The sequence below is a fragment of the Pelobates fuscus genome, chromosome 11 (assembly GCF_036172605.1).
Source record: "Pelobates fuscus isolate aPelFus1 chromosome 11, aPelFus1.pri, whole genome shotgun sequence".
Lineage (NCBI taxonomy): Eukaryota > Metazoa > Chordata > Amphibia > Anura > Pelobatidae > Pelobates > Pelobates fuscus.
Window position 1 is genome coordinate 11720229 of NC_086327.1, and position 14791 is coordinate 11735019.

At 41.7% G+C, this 14791-nt stretch overlaps 1 protein-coding gene across 9 annotated transcripts in view; it reads right to left on the reverse strand.

Moving 5' to 3' along the window:
• Positions 1–6915: 6915 nt before the first annotated feature.
• PHC2 (polyhomeotic homolog 2) overlaps positions 6916–14791 on the reverse strand; it is a 200343-nt gene continuing 192467 nt past the window's right edge. For 8 of the 9 annotated variants that reach the window (XM_063436118.1, XM_063436119.1, XM_063436117.1 and 5 more), the window contains 6 exons: positions 14644–14670; positions 11930–12113; positions 10128–10236; positions 8945–9080; positions 8448–8742; positions 6916–7967 (listed from right to left, as the gene is read on the reverse strand). In XM_063436118.1, the coding sequence (XP_063292188.1) occupies positions 7813–7967; positions 8448–8742; positions 8945–9080; positions 10128–10236; positions 11930–12113; positions 14644–14670 (906 nt within the window). In that variant the 3' untranslated portion in view covers positions 6916–7812. The remainder of the gene's footprint in view (positions 7968–8447; positions 8743–8944; positions 9081–10127; positions 10237–11929; positions 12114–14643; positions 14671–14791) is intronic. The other variant, XM_063436120.1, reaches the window with a different exon arrangement.

The window sequence follows — 14791 nt, forward strand, 5'->3', positions numbered from 1 at the left end:
GAATTGGTGAAATCAGACTGACGACATCACTGAGTATTAGACTGGTTGATAATTTGCTTCTGATCTGCAGACGCAGTGCCGGTTCTTGGCTACACGCAGCCACCTTCATGTGAGAGGTCCCTGCACACTTAAATCAATAAACCTGTCATTTAATCATAGGATACTGCCATGGGAATATGCAAAGCATTCAAAATGTGAGCTGCCCTTAAAAGCTATATTAGCTGCATGTGCTGGATTTCACACCATTCTTATCAGGACGCCATGTCTCCTGCGTTCAGACTCGGACTGCTTCTCGCTATCCTTCTCCGGAGTGGCTGATGCTCTTTGCATAAAATGTGATGCCGTCAGCTTGAAAAGTGAGATAAAATATTTGTGATTAACCAGAATATAAATTGCCCGAACAACTGGATCTGTCCTAAATGAACTGAAGCACAAACACTGCTTTATGGCTGTCTTTTGTATTGATTTTGGGCTTTATTCTCTTCGCGTTTTTCTGTTCAGAATAGATCTCTGTATTTTTTTTATTAAAAATGCAAAAAAGAACTTAAAAAAAACATTTTTTTTATTTTTTGGGGTAATCCTCATTTGAAACCTAGCCTGAACGGCCGGCACTTAGTTAGGACAGGGCAGTGATTTCTTGTGTACAGATAAGGTAAAATGTAAATTTGCACAATGGTTAAAATTCCATGTATTTATTCATCCATTCCAGATGTATTGAGGTAGAAAAGCTAGTTTATACAGTATTTCTTGTATTGCTATGTTTGGGACATCTCAAATATTGATGTAGAAGCAAACATAGCATTTTATTAGAATACACTGTATAGCCACAAATGATAAAATTCGTTAAATATCTTGGAGTAAAGTATTGGCATTTGTTTTCCAGATATGTCACCGAATGTCTCTGCATGTGGATAAAGTTCCCCACATACAGTAAATACAGCCGTGCCTGGCTAAACCGGAATCTGTACTGTTTAACGGTAGACAATAATCTGGACCAAATTGTACCAAATTCCGAGCCAAGTAAGGCAAACGCACGGGGTACACTTTGCCAGCTGGGACTTGATACTTGGCAGCTGTCATAGCAACCAGATTCCTTTTCCTTTTTACAGCAATGCTTACAAACATTCGGTGTCACTTGTCCAAGTTCCTGTTACATCAGTCTTCCGTGTCATAGCTGCTTTTCATCTGATGATATATCAATACTGATATCAAGTGATGTTTGCGCAGGATCCAACTACATCTGCTTTGTTTGAATATTCTGCCTGGGGGGGGGGAGGGAGGAATCTCTGTTCAATAGATAGACCACAATGAAAACTTACAACCAGGAAGTAACAGGACTGAATGTCTGATTCACAGCTGAGTGGGAGGGGAGTGGGTTCTAACAAGGTTAATTCATCAATGTGCCAATTTATTTTGAAATCTGCTCTTTTTGTAAATTGGAAAATAGGACACACTCTTCACACACAAAGTATTTCAGCAAGCTAACGTGCTTTAGGCCAAAATCTCTGAACTGGTATTATTCTGCAACTCTATATTTTTCCTTTGTTGCTTTTTAGCCAAAATGATTTTGTTCCCAGTAACCAGTTACTGGTGAATTAACGTGCGTGTGTCTGTGCCCGTCAATGGATGCACCCAGTCCTCAGAATTCCTTTTTCATTCAGGTGGCGGCTACCTCTGCAGCTCTAACTGTGTATAATTGGCAAACATCGGAAATATCAGTATTTCCAAGGCACAGCAGCAATTTTATAGGGACTACTCTGAATATTTCCAGCAAAATAAAATGCAGACTTGTATTCCTAAACGTTGTCATTCAGTTTGTGCAGGACAAGATGTGTTGTGTGTCATATTTCTATTTTCCAGATAGTCATTGTGGAAATGCCAGACGTATTTAGTAATTTCAAGCTTCCGATATCCATTCCATTGCGTGTGGCCGCTTTATTTATCCATCTATCCTGCAGCAGACATTGGTTATAGTCAGGGCTTGACAAATCCCAGGCGCCAGGTCGCCATGGCGACTAGACATTTTGCCCTGGCGCTTGGGATTTGTCAGCCTTTTACCTGGGCCGGCTGGGCAAACAATGGAGCCGGCCACTTTAGTGGTTCTAGTGAATACAGTGTCCCTTAAAAAAACAAAAAAAAAAAAAACTGGCTCCTAACTTTTTTAGCTGGCTCTTAGATTCCAAACCAGTTTGCCAAGCCCTGGTTACAGTCAGAGATCTATTTGTCAGGAACATTAGGTTGCACTTTCACCAAATGTCTGACTAGTTTCACAAGCGTATTTACATCTGGTAACTTAATGGCGTCCTCAAGTGGAGGAACTGAGATTTGGATGTGAAATGAAACTGTGTTTGTGATTGCGTCCACGGTGTTAATAAAGCCGGTCATTAGAATTGCTTTTCCAGGGATTCCGCATGTTTGATTAAAAGGCCAGCTTACCTGTGCCTGCTCCTTGTCACATTAATGTAACCTACGATTCAGTGCGATGGAAAGAATATATTCATTTTGGCACAATTTTGTATGATTCGTATTGTTTGTGCTCAAGTCCTTGGTGTATTTGGGAATAAAATGTTTATATTTGGCAGACTTGAAGGCTTAAAGTGGCACTTTCAATAAATCTTTATCAGAAATCTGATTAAAACCAGAATTCCACAACACTAACCAAACTGTAGCAACTAAGCTTTGATCACCCCCTTTGTTGACTGCCCAAAGCGTGTGACCTCAGACTGTCTGAATTGGACTTGCTCAGTACCACCTTCCCAGCATTCCATAGTGCAGAAAATAAATATTGGCTCATTAAACTCTAAAGATTTGCCACCAAGGATAAAAAAAAAAAAAAAAATGTGGAGTTTATACATTTCTAATAAAGATCACTTTAATTATCAGGAGTTTGCCCAGCCCTCTAGTGTCAATAAACAGCCAAAGCAAGAGAAGTATCGAGTGGTTTTTAAAACGTGTTTGGTTATTACGATGTAGAAGTCTTCAGGAGACCCTATTAATAAAATGTAAGGCCTGCGAACTCGGGGTGGGGGGGGGGGGGGGGGGGGGGGGTGTTGCTCAGTTTAGAGAAACTCCCCAGTATCTGGCTCTAGAGAGAGAGATTCCCAGCGGTAGATTGGGCTTCCCAAGCACAACACGGGGACTATTCCCAGAGCCAGACAGGTTCTCGAGTGATCGCCTCATGTTTTGTTTCTAGAAAGTCACCAGTAACGAGTTCTGGAAAAGAATCCATCAAGTTAAGCGCCTGAATTTACATTTTCTGAAATCGCTGTGTGACTTAACCCAGGAGTAGTTAATTAACTCCAAATCATTTGTGTTCAGTATAAAGATCAAAGCAGACAGATTAATTGGCTATTCCAATTAATCAGCTCAGTCCCCAGGACACTGACTGTTTTGCATCTTGTAACACCACTGCTGCAGCCAGTCACATGACGTATGTTACTCCGATCCATTCTAAAATCAGTCTGACGGGTGACTGTTCGGTGATCAGCTCATTCATGGCTCAAACAAATGTCAACGTCATTAAAATACATTAGCGTTTTATTTTTGAGTACGCTTTACCTGGTAAAGTTGGTTTAACAAGTATTTTAGGACGGCGGCCACTCATTGCTTAGAACCCTTTAGTAATTTGGAGGAGAACCCACAGCAGACTTACCCAAAGCCAAAACACTTTACCTCTCTTGTTACCCAAATAGCAGTATTGTCATCTAAACCTGTGCGCCCCTGATTTTTAGTCTACACAAGGACCAGCAGAGGGTGCCCAGCTACACCAAACCTCTCTTGTGGCAAGAGGCCTGTATTGAGCTCTATATCATGCTTTGTAAAGTGCATTTTTATTACCTAGTTGGGTTTCTTGCTGATTCCTGTTTGATGGAAAGCCGCAAGCCAGGATCCCCAATCGGCCAGATTTCTGTATAAAAACCGCACCTGCACCAATCAAAGGTGCAGGAAAGAGCGGCTCTGTTATTTTTATACTCGTTTTAAGCCTTAATTATATTGTTACTTTAACAGTTGTATGTTTTATTATTCTTAGTTTACTGTTTTTTATTTTGTTAGGCTGAATTTTTGGCTGCCCTGCTTCTAATGTGTTGTGTAAAGGTAATGCAGACTGAATTTACCTGTCGGCATGTTAATACTGTGTAAATAACTCCAATATACATATTAACACCTTTCCTTTTTCTATATAAAATAAAAGCCACATGTATTTAGAGTCTAGCTATCTCATTAAATGAAATTATAGGGGGAAGGAAGACATTCAGAAAAAAGACTGAAATAGGTCACAGCTGAAATGATCAATTTGCATTATGTATAAAAAAAAATAAAGAAAATGGGGGAAAAAAAGTTTAAAAGTTGCTATTTGTATCTGTTGTGAAAATAAAGCTGTAAATGAAATGTTTGTAAACTGCTTTTTGTCTCAATTTATTTTGTAGATTTTTTTTTAGCGGCTAATTTGCGACAAGTACACTAGGTGTGATTGGGTTTTGTTAACCTCGCATAATACAGAAAGGGGGAAAAAACCAAACCTATGCGTTTTACAGAATCCATTATTTAATAGGGTGTTAAACTATGTAACTGTATAAAATTTCACTTGGCAGCCCAGCTTACTAACCTTTAGTTATGGCTCTGGGGGGGGGACAGGGGGAGTGTGCGGGCACAGCATATATTAGCTGCAATCAGTAGACCCTGTACACGAGATTATCTAGGGTGCTTTGAAATGCCATTTAAAAATAATTCCTAACCAAAGGAATGAAAGTAAATTGAACAGGTTACTCACTAAAAGCAAAATAGGTGAACTGGAAAAATGCTTTAAATCCGTTAGGCTTTCCATTCAGCTACTCTGGTCTGAAATGTGATTTACTTAGAACTCAAGGTGTAGTGTCAAATGCCAGATTTTATCTGCTAAACTCCCTGAGTGTAATCTGCTGGGCAAAGGAGGAGCCCATGACATTTATAGTGACTAATAAGATCAGTTGGAAATGGCAGGGTCCCACCAGGCTCAGTGAGGTTTTAGTTCTGATATGAAATTCATGTCTCAGGAATTTTATCTAAATGAAAGTGACCGCATGTACTATATAGTGCATTTACCAGTTTCAGCGTCGTTGCTAGTTCTGGATTTATTGCATTGTATAAATGTGTTCTGATTTGCTGAATGGCCTGGCTGCTTGGGGACCATGTTACTCTATGGTTCTCTGCAGGGATCTACATTTTGGACCCCCCCCCTCTAAAATATGTGAAGGCCATGGTTTAATGAGATCCGGTAATCATTACAGAATCCTGTAACACAATCTAATTATAGAACCTGGTCACAGTTAGTGGATGTACCACATTGTCTCTGGGGTCCTGTGTGACGGCACAAACTGGTAGCACCTCCAGCATATCACAACTGTAGCTTATGCTTTTGTCTGACCTTAGTATAAGTCTGGCCTTGTCTGAAAACTATATCAGTATTCAGTAAGATTGCAAGCACTTGATCGCTCCCCATAGGAAAACATTGAAAAATAATTTCAATGCTTTCCTATGGGGAAATGAGCAACGCTGGAGGTCCTCACACAGCGTGAGGATGTCCAGCGACGCTCTAGCACAGGTTTGTGCTATGAAGGAGGAAGTGACCTCTAGTGGCATCTAGTAAACAGCCACTAGAGGTGGAGTTAACCCTGCAAGGTAATTATTGTAGTTTATAAAAAAAACTGCAATAATTACACTTGCAGGGTTAGGAGTAGTGGGAGTTGGCACCCAGACCACTCCAATGGGCAGAAGTGGTCTGGGTGCCTGGACTGTCCCTTACATACCAGGTTTCAGGTGTTAAAACCCCTTCAGACACTTACCTGAATCAAACGCCGCTGGGTCAGCTCCGCCCACTGCTTTCCTATGGGGATTCCGGCGACGCTGAAGATCCTCATGCAGAGCGTGAGGACATGCAGCGTTTTGATGAGCAAAAGTAGCCTAAGAAGCCACAAGTCCCTCGAGTGGCTGTCTGGTAGACAGCCACTACAGGAGGACTTAACCCTGCAGTGATTATTGCAGTTTATAAGAGTTAAGGGTGATGGGAGTTTGCACCCCGACCACTACAATGAGCTGAAGATGTCTGGGTGCCTACAGTGTCCCTTTAATGACCATCTGTTTTAACACTGTGCAATTCTTCCCATAATCTCCTATACACTTCTTGCTGGCAGCAGTCCTAAACATTGGAGTTTGATGGCACAATCACTCACTGCCTTGGGTAAACTGACCCAAAGGAAATATCATGACCAATGCCTCCCTTCATTCCCGGCACAGACTTTCAAATGACTGATCAGAGGCTTCCCATAGAGAAGACTCTGCTTTTGAGCTGTGTGAACACAGGCTTGTATCTATCAGTCCAAGTTCTCCAGGGTTAAAGAGGGCTCTGGGGACACGTGCAGACAGGCTGCGCTGGGCTGCCATTTATCAATTTGAAATCAGCACAGTTATAACGAATTTCAGACAGCCAGGGAGTTTACTTCCTGATTCCATTAGCTCCACAGCGATTCCCGGCTGTCTCAAATTAGTTAAAGTGCCAGTTTCAAATAGAAATTAAAGGGACACTCCAGACACCCAGACCACTTCTGCCCATTGGAGTGGTCTGGGTGCCAACTCCCACTACCCTGCAACTGCAAATATTGCAGTTTTCATAAACTGCAATATTTACCTTGCAGGGTTAACTCCTCTTCTAGTGGCTGTCTACAAGACAGCCACTAGAGGGCACTTCCTGGTTTATATCACAGGTTTTCTATAGCTCCGAATATGTGAGGACCTCCAGCGTCGCTGAAATCCCCATAGGAAATGATGCTTTCTTATGGGGAGGTCTAATGCGCGTGCGCGGCATTGCCGCGCATGCGGATTAGGTTTCCCCCATCGCTGGCTACAAAATAGGTCTCCCCATAAGAAAGCGTGGGCGGACCCTGAACCTGGATACAGGGGGGTGGGACGGAGATTGGACCTGCAGTGCCAGGTAAACGGTTTGTTTTCCTGGCACTGGAGAGTCCCTTTAACATGTTTATAAACTGTCATTAACCCCTTAAAGGACCAAACTTCTGGAATAAAAGGGAATCATGACCTGTCCTGACAGGTTAGTGCTTTGTGTGTAGTCGCTCCTTTAATCCGAGCTGGTTTCATATAACTGGAGCTCTGGCAGGTCCTACTTATTACTAATTAAACAAGCGGAGATGATCTTAAATGGCGACATTTCTACTGGGAGACATTACAGGGCAATTTATTACACAAATGAAATGGGATTGCTGTGAAAACCACCGTTCCATTTAATTAAATCCTACAAGGATATATAAAAAACGCATTACAGGTGGATTCCTAAGTGAGGACTAATTAATAGAATATTAAAGTAAAAACCTAATTAAAACCAAAAGGTTTCTTTTAACAACAAAAAAAAACTAACCATGAGTGAAAAAAGGTAAAAGTGAAAAATAAGTCTATAATTCAACGTTTTTGTATTTCACGGGTGCGGAGTATCACCTCTTCCCACATGAACAGCACCTGAATATGAAAACCACACTGATGTGAGAGGAAAGAAAGAATTTGTAATCCTGGGTAGCACCGATGTCAAGCCTGAGGAAGGTCCAGTGTCGACTACTGCAGGAACTCTGCCTGCAATTGGTCCCGATGTTCTCAACCTCTTAAGAGAAATACTAGTCATCAAAATGAATGTATCAGCACCCAGCCTTCAGAGAAAACCACGATAATGTTTCAGTAAAATAGAGAATCTGGAACTAGATCAGGATTCACACACTTTGCAAAAGTGATTCTTGGCTGCAGCCTTCTGCTGTAAAGTCCAGTGTAGGTTTATGAGTCTTTGAGGGTACTGATACGGGCATAGATCTTCAAGGCTGGGCCCAGTTTAATGTTCATGGCACTCATTAGATGTTCCTCTCTGAGAAGAAGCAGAGCTTGGCCATCAATTTCCTGGGCCCGGAACTCTTCTGAGATCTCCTGGCAGCCTGTGGGGAGCAGACAGTTTCCATGTTATGGCAAAGTTCTGGCCACATCTTAAAATTAAAGTTGTGGAACTATTACTAGGATCATTTGCATCCTCAATGCAATCATACACGAGTCCAGTTCAAGACCTTGAACAAGCTGTCAATTCCTTCAGGGACTTAAATTACAAACATCCCTGAGACCTTCTAGTAGGGGCAATATTGCCTGACCCCCCCCCACACCATCCCTAGGCTGATCTTGTAAGTCAAGATTCTCTCAAATTACCTCTCAGTGGATAATTCGACTCCCTGGCTGTCCATCTCTTGGGTAAGAAGACCAAATTGAAACATGGTTTAATCATTCGAGAGCTTAAAAGTTGTCATATGGTAAGAAATGATCAGAAAAAAAAAAGTAAAAAAATAGAATGTATTCACTGCACTAAAAACTCAGCAGAAAGTGCTCTGTGAATAACAGAAATCTAATAGAAACCAGGAGGTACTCACCTGGCAAAGACCGAATAAACTCATAGACATCTTCAACCTTCCACTGCGTAGGGTTGCTGGGAAGGAAGTTCTGGTTTAGTGGTAGATGGTCCCCGCTGTGCAGTCCAGGTAGCTCCAGGTCCCTTTCACTAGGCTGTCGCTGGGACAGTGAAGAACTGGCAGAAATAGGAGACAGAGGTTCTTCATAACTGGAATTGTCTGATGCCCGGCTGGAATCTTCCTGGCTGTTAACATCTTTCAGGGCCGAAGAAACGGATAAAGGAATGGTGTTCAGAGGTGTGATGGAAACAGGCAACTGGAGAAGAGGAGAAACTGGGAAATTACCACGGCTCCCATAAAACCACCCCCCAAAAAGAATTTACAGATGAAACCTTGCAGAGGACAAACAATGATCCCCTCCAATCTACATAGAACCAGAAAGTGAAATTCCGGTAGATACATCACTAGCTGCTTCTTCCCTACAGGACAAAATTATTAAAATTAACCCACGCAAATACCTGTTTTTTTGACTCCGTATTCAGATTTCGCAGGCTTCCTTTTCTTTGCTTCCTTCGCGTGTGCTTGGGACCCTTCTGAACTTTGCTACGGTCTGGGTGAAAAAGCCCCACGCGTTTGGTGCAGCCCACGTTGTACCTGGAAGGGGAAGAGAGGAATAAAAGGTGGTTTAATGAAACCACAATGAACCCTAAACTAGAGTGGAGGAACACACATTTTTAGGATTTTTTTTTCCTAGTTTGTTGCAAAATCAGCTTCAAGCTGGGATTTTTTTTTTGCCTTCTTTAAGATGAACAGCAAAATACAAATGTAAGGAAGGCTGAACTTAATGGACGCAAGTCTCTTTTCAGCTATGTAACAAATGCAGGACTCATGGGAAGGGCGACTCATGGTTAAAAACCAAACAATATACAGTTTTAAGAGAAATGCTTTTATGTGCTTATTGTACAAAAATACACAATTACCAGAGACACCACTATTTGCATCTCACAGACTTACACCAACACCGGAGATACTGATAAGAGCAGGAGATGGAGCTGTAGATCTTTTCATATGAGGAGTTTTCTTAATATCCTGCAAATAATCCGATCTGGGGCACCTCTTGCATTGGATGGACAGACTACACACTACAAAACCAGTGACACAGGGCACTTGCCAGACACTTTGGATGAGTTAGGATTAGCACAGCTCTCGTTATATTCTATTAAACTTAGATTTTAGTCTTTAATAAAGATTAATCTTTTCAGGTCTCATGAGGATTGTGAGCATGTATGGAAGGAGGAGAGTTTTTATTAACGACTATTGGTGAGATGATATATTCAATGCTCCAGTACCAAGACTATCAGCTACATTGTGAGACCTCGAAACCAACACGTTGTACATTTCTAGATTTATATCTTTATAAATATACAATTCCAAAGTTGGCAAAAATAAAAGCACAACGTGAACATATAGCATGTGGTAAACAGTAGATGCATAATGTACAAGGAGGAGGATGTAGAGAGATTTAGGTACCTTGTACCTGCCTTGTAAAGACACAGCAGGTCCTTAGGGGGGTTAATGAATGACAATAGGCAGAGTGTTCAGTTTTCTTACTTTTTGGATTGAGTCAGATTGCGCTGTTACATATACACCATTAGGTTTACCCACAATGCTTCCCTCCTCCCATTCATCCCCATTAGTCACCTCTTGGCACACGCCATGGAACAGAACCTCTTGGTACCCTTAAACTTGTACTCAAAGTCCACAAGTCCACAGAGCTCACACTGCAGTGTGGGGCCATCGTCTTTGGTTTCTGAAACAGAAAGATAGAAAAAGCCTATTTTTAAAGTGCAATCTTTATACTAGGGATCGACCGATTATCGGTTTTACCGATACAATCGGCCGATATTCGGTATTTTCGGCAATATCGGTATCGGCCAATAGGGATACGGATATTGCCGATAATACCTCCCAGGACCGCCAAGCTCATTACAAGCCCGGCGGTCCTGGTGGGGGCGGGCAGCAAGCGTTTACTCACCTCCCAGCAGCTCCTCCAGCTCCCCAGTGTAAATCTCGCGAGACCCGCGGCCAGCTCTGACGGCCGCTGGTCTCGCGAGATTTACACTGGGGAGCTGGAGGAGCTGCTGGGAGGTGAGTAAACGCTTGCTGCCCCCCCTCCCACAGCTAAGCCAATGCCACTGGACCACCAGGGATTAACATATCCCCCCTCCCTGGCAAGGCAACAAGCAGGGAGGGGGACAACAAAAAACTAATAATAATAATTAAATATATATATAAAAAAAAATTAATATAAAAATAAAAAAATAATTTAATAAAAAATGCCCCCTCACACATACACTCTTATTATACACATGCACTACACAAACACACTGTGTATATAATTCAGTGTGTTTGTATAGTGCGTGTATAATAATGCACACTACACAAACACACTGCATTATAAACACACACACACACTATACAAACTCACTGCATTAGATACATACACACACTATACAAACACAAGCTGCATTATATACACACACACTATATAAACACACACACACACACACTATACAAACACACACTGCATTATATACACACACACACTACAAACACACATTATACAAACACACTGCATTATACACACACACTATACAAACACTGCATTATATACACAGTGTCTTTGTGTAGTGTGTTTATATAATTCAGTGTCTTTGTGTAGTGTGTTTATATAATTCAGTGTGTTTGTGTAGTGTGTTTATATAATTCAGTGTGTTTGTGTAGTGTGTTTATATAATTCAGTGTGTGTTTGTGTAGTGTGTTTATATAATGCACACTACACACACACTCTGCATTATATACATACACTATACAAACACACACTGCATTATATAAACACACTACATTCACTATACACACACTACACAAATACACACACTACACAAACACGCACACTTTGCATTTAGTATATACAGCATTCACTTTACACACACACACACTGCATTCACTTTACGCACACTACCTACACACTACACAAACACTCTGTTTTCATTATATACACACTAGACAAATACACAATACACACTGCATCCACTACACACACTAGACAAATACACACTGTATCCACTACACAAACACACACTGCATCCACCACACACACACTACACAAACACTACATCCACTACACACACACTACACAAACATACACAGCTCTCCTGTCTAAACACACTGCATCCACTACAAGTGGCATGTATATTTTGTGCATTTACCTTTAGAAATAGTTTTTATTTTACAAAATGGTAAATGTACAGAATATCGGCAAATTATATCGGCTATCGGCCTAAAAGTTCACAGAATATCGGTATCGGTATCGGCTCTAAAAAATCAATATCGGTCGATCCCTACTTTATACAGCTTTATGATGTTACAGTGCTGCTTTTTTGCAAAGCATATATTGAGTCTTACGGACAGGAAAGACTGTATCCGATAATTTATTTCAATACCTTGTGCAAAAGACTCTTCCATCTCTGAGTCAGTGGTCGTAGTCGTGTTGTCCTGCTGAGGATTTTTTTCAGATGGAAGCGATTTGTAAGTTTCCCGGGCTCCCACCAGCAGCGAGGACCTTCCCACCTGTCTCAGGAGAGAAGCTGCAGTCAGGACCGACTTCCTGGAAGAGCAAACTCCGGCCTGGTCAATGTAAACACACAATCTGCACTCAGTTACATCTCCCTCAGGTGTGAAAGACAGAGGCTACAGTTACAGCCCAAAAGAGGGGATTATCTCCCATCAGCCATGCAGTGTTAGGGCTTTTCTGCTGAAACAAATATGTGTTAACGCAGGAATCCTTACCGCAGATTCCACACTGGGACAAACACTACAAATTGTAAAATTATTTAGGTTCAGTAATGCCATAATAGGAATTCTACGTATGAGAAACGAAAAACAAAAAAGATACCATATTAACCGAAATAAAACCTGTAATTTGCATGTGCAGAAAACGCTAAGTTTCGCAATCCTTTTAATTCTACATCATGGAGTTAATTAGTTAAATGTAAGCAATAGACAAAATTTTTATACAGTCTCATCCATTAGGCGCTCATAAATAGGTCAACAGAACCCCATAACACCTCACCCCCAGCAGGTGCCATTCAATAAACACTATATAGCTATAGAACCCCATAATACCTCACCCCCAGCAGGTGCCATTCAATAAACACCATATAGCTATAGAACCCCATAATATCTCACCCCCAGCTAGTGCCATTCAATAAACACCATATAGCTATAGAACCCCATAACACCTCACCCCCAGCTAGTGCCATTCAATAAACACTATATAGCTATAGAACCCCATAATACCTCACCCCCAGCAGGTGCCATTCAATAAACACCATATAGCTATAGAACCCCATAATATCTCACCCCCAGCTAGTGCCATTCAATAAACACCATATAGCTATAGAACCCCATAACACCTCACCCCCAGCTAGTGCCATTCAATAAACACTATATAGCTATAGAACCCCATAATACCTCACCCCCAGCAGGTGCCATTCAATAAACACCATATAGCTATAGAACCCCATAATATCTCACCCCCAGCTAGTGCCATTCAATAAACACCATATAGCTATAGAACCCCATAACACCTCACCCCCAGCTAGTGCCATTCAATAAACACTATATAGCTATAGAACCCATAATACCTCACCCCCAGCTAGTGCCATTCAATAAACACTATATAGCTTAGAACCCCATAATACCTCACCCCCAGCTAGTGCCATTCAATAAACACTATATAGCTATAGAACCCCATAATATCTCACCCCCAGCTAGTGCCATTCAATAAACACTATATAGCTATAGAACCCCATAATACCTCACCCCCAGCTAGTGCCATTCAATAAACACCATATAGCTATAGAACCCCATAATACCTCACCCCCAGCAGGTGCCATTCAATAAACACTATATAGCTATAGAACCCCATAACACCTCACCCCCAGCTAGTGCCATTCAATAAACACTATATAGCTATAGAACCCCATAATATCTCACCCACAGCTAGTGCCATTCAATAAACACTATATAGCTATAGAACCCCATAATACCTCACCCCCAGCTAGTGCCATTCAATAAACACTATATAGCTATAGAACCCATAACACCTCACCCCCAGCTAGTGCCATTCAATAAACACCATATAGCTATAGAACCCCATAATACCTCACCCCCAGCTAGTGTCATTCAATAAACACCATATAGCTATAGAACCCATAACACCTCACCCCCAGCTAGTGCCATTCAGTAAACACTATATAGCTATAGAACCCATAACACCCCACCCCCAGCTAGTGCCATTCAATAAACACTATATAGCTATAGAACCCATAACACCTCACCCCCAGCTAGTGCCATTCAATAAACACTATATAGCTATAGAACCCCATAATATCTCACCCCCAGCTAGTGCCATTCAATAAACACCATATAGCTATAGAACCCCAGAACACCTCACCCCCAGCTAGTGCCATTCAATAAACACTATATAGCTATAGAACCCCATAATACCTCACCCCCAGCTAGTGCCATTCAATAAACACTATATAGCTATAGAACCCCATAATACCTCACCCCCAGCTAGTGCCATTCAATAAACACTATATAGCTATAGAACCCATAATGTCACCCCCAGGTAGCGTCCTACTATAACACACAATATGGCTATAGACCCCCATAATAATAAATAAATACAGTAAGCCTGGGCCAAAACTACAACATGGCTACAGAAACCTATTACCCTTATAGCCAATTAACAATTAGGCCCCTGTTTGTCATCTCAAAAGTCTTTTAATGGCTAAAAACCAAGAAAGAAGAGACTATGAAGACAGTGGGAATCGTTCCAAGATGAGAACATACTGCAAAGCTGAAAGAGGAAACCCTCACTGGGAGAAACAACTGTCAAGGTCACAGGGCTCACTGGCTCCTAGAACTCCACATTGTGATAGCGTAAGGAGGGGACGGCATTTTAGGTTTCCTTGTTGACCCATAAATGTCTCAGCAGAAGTGGCCAAGGAAGGAAAGTCAGCACAGCGGGAGATACAGCCTAGCAAACATGCAATGCCTCCACCCCTGCCCCGCATGCCCCTATACAAGCCCTCGCGGAGAACATGGGCAAATATTATAAAATGAAATCTAACGATAGTCCTAGACCCACCTCCGTGACAGCTCGGCTCCTGTGCGACTGTAAAAGCAAAACCAAAGTAAATTTCATGGAAAACATACAGAAATATTCATTAATGACAAAGAGGGCATATCAGGGGGACGTATCCCCTAGAAACTAAACCCACCCATTACGCAGGGAC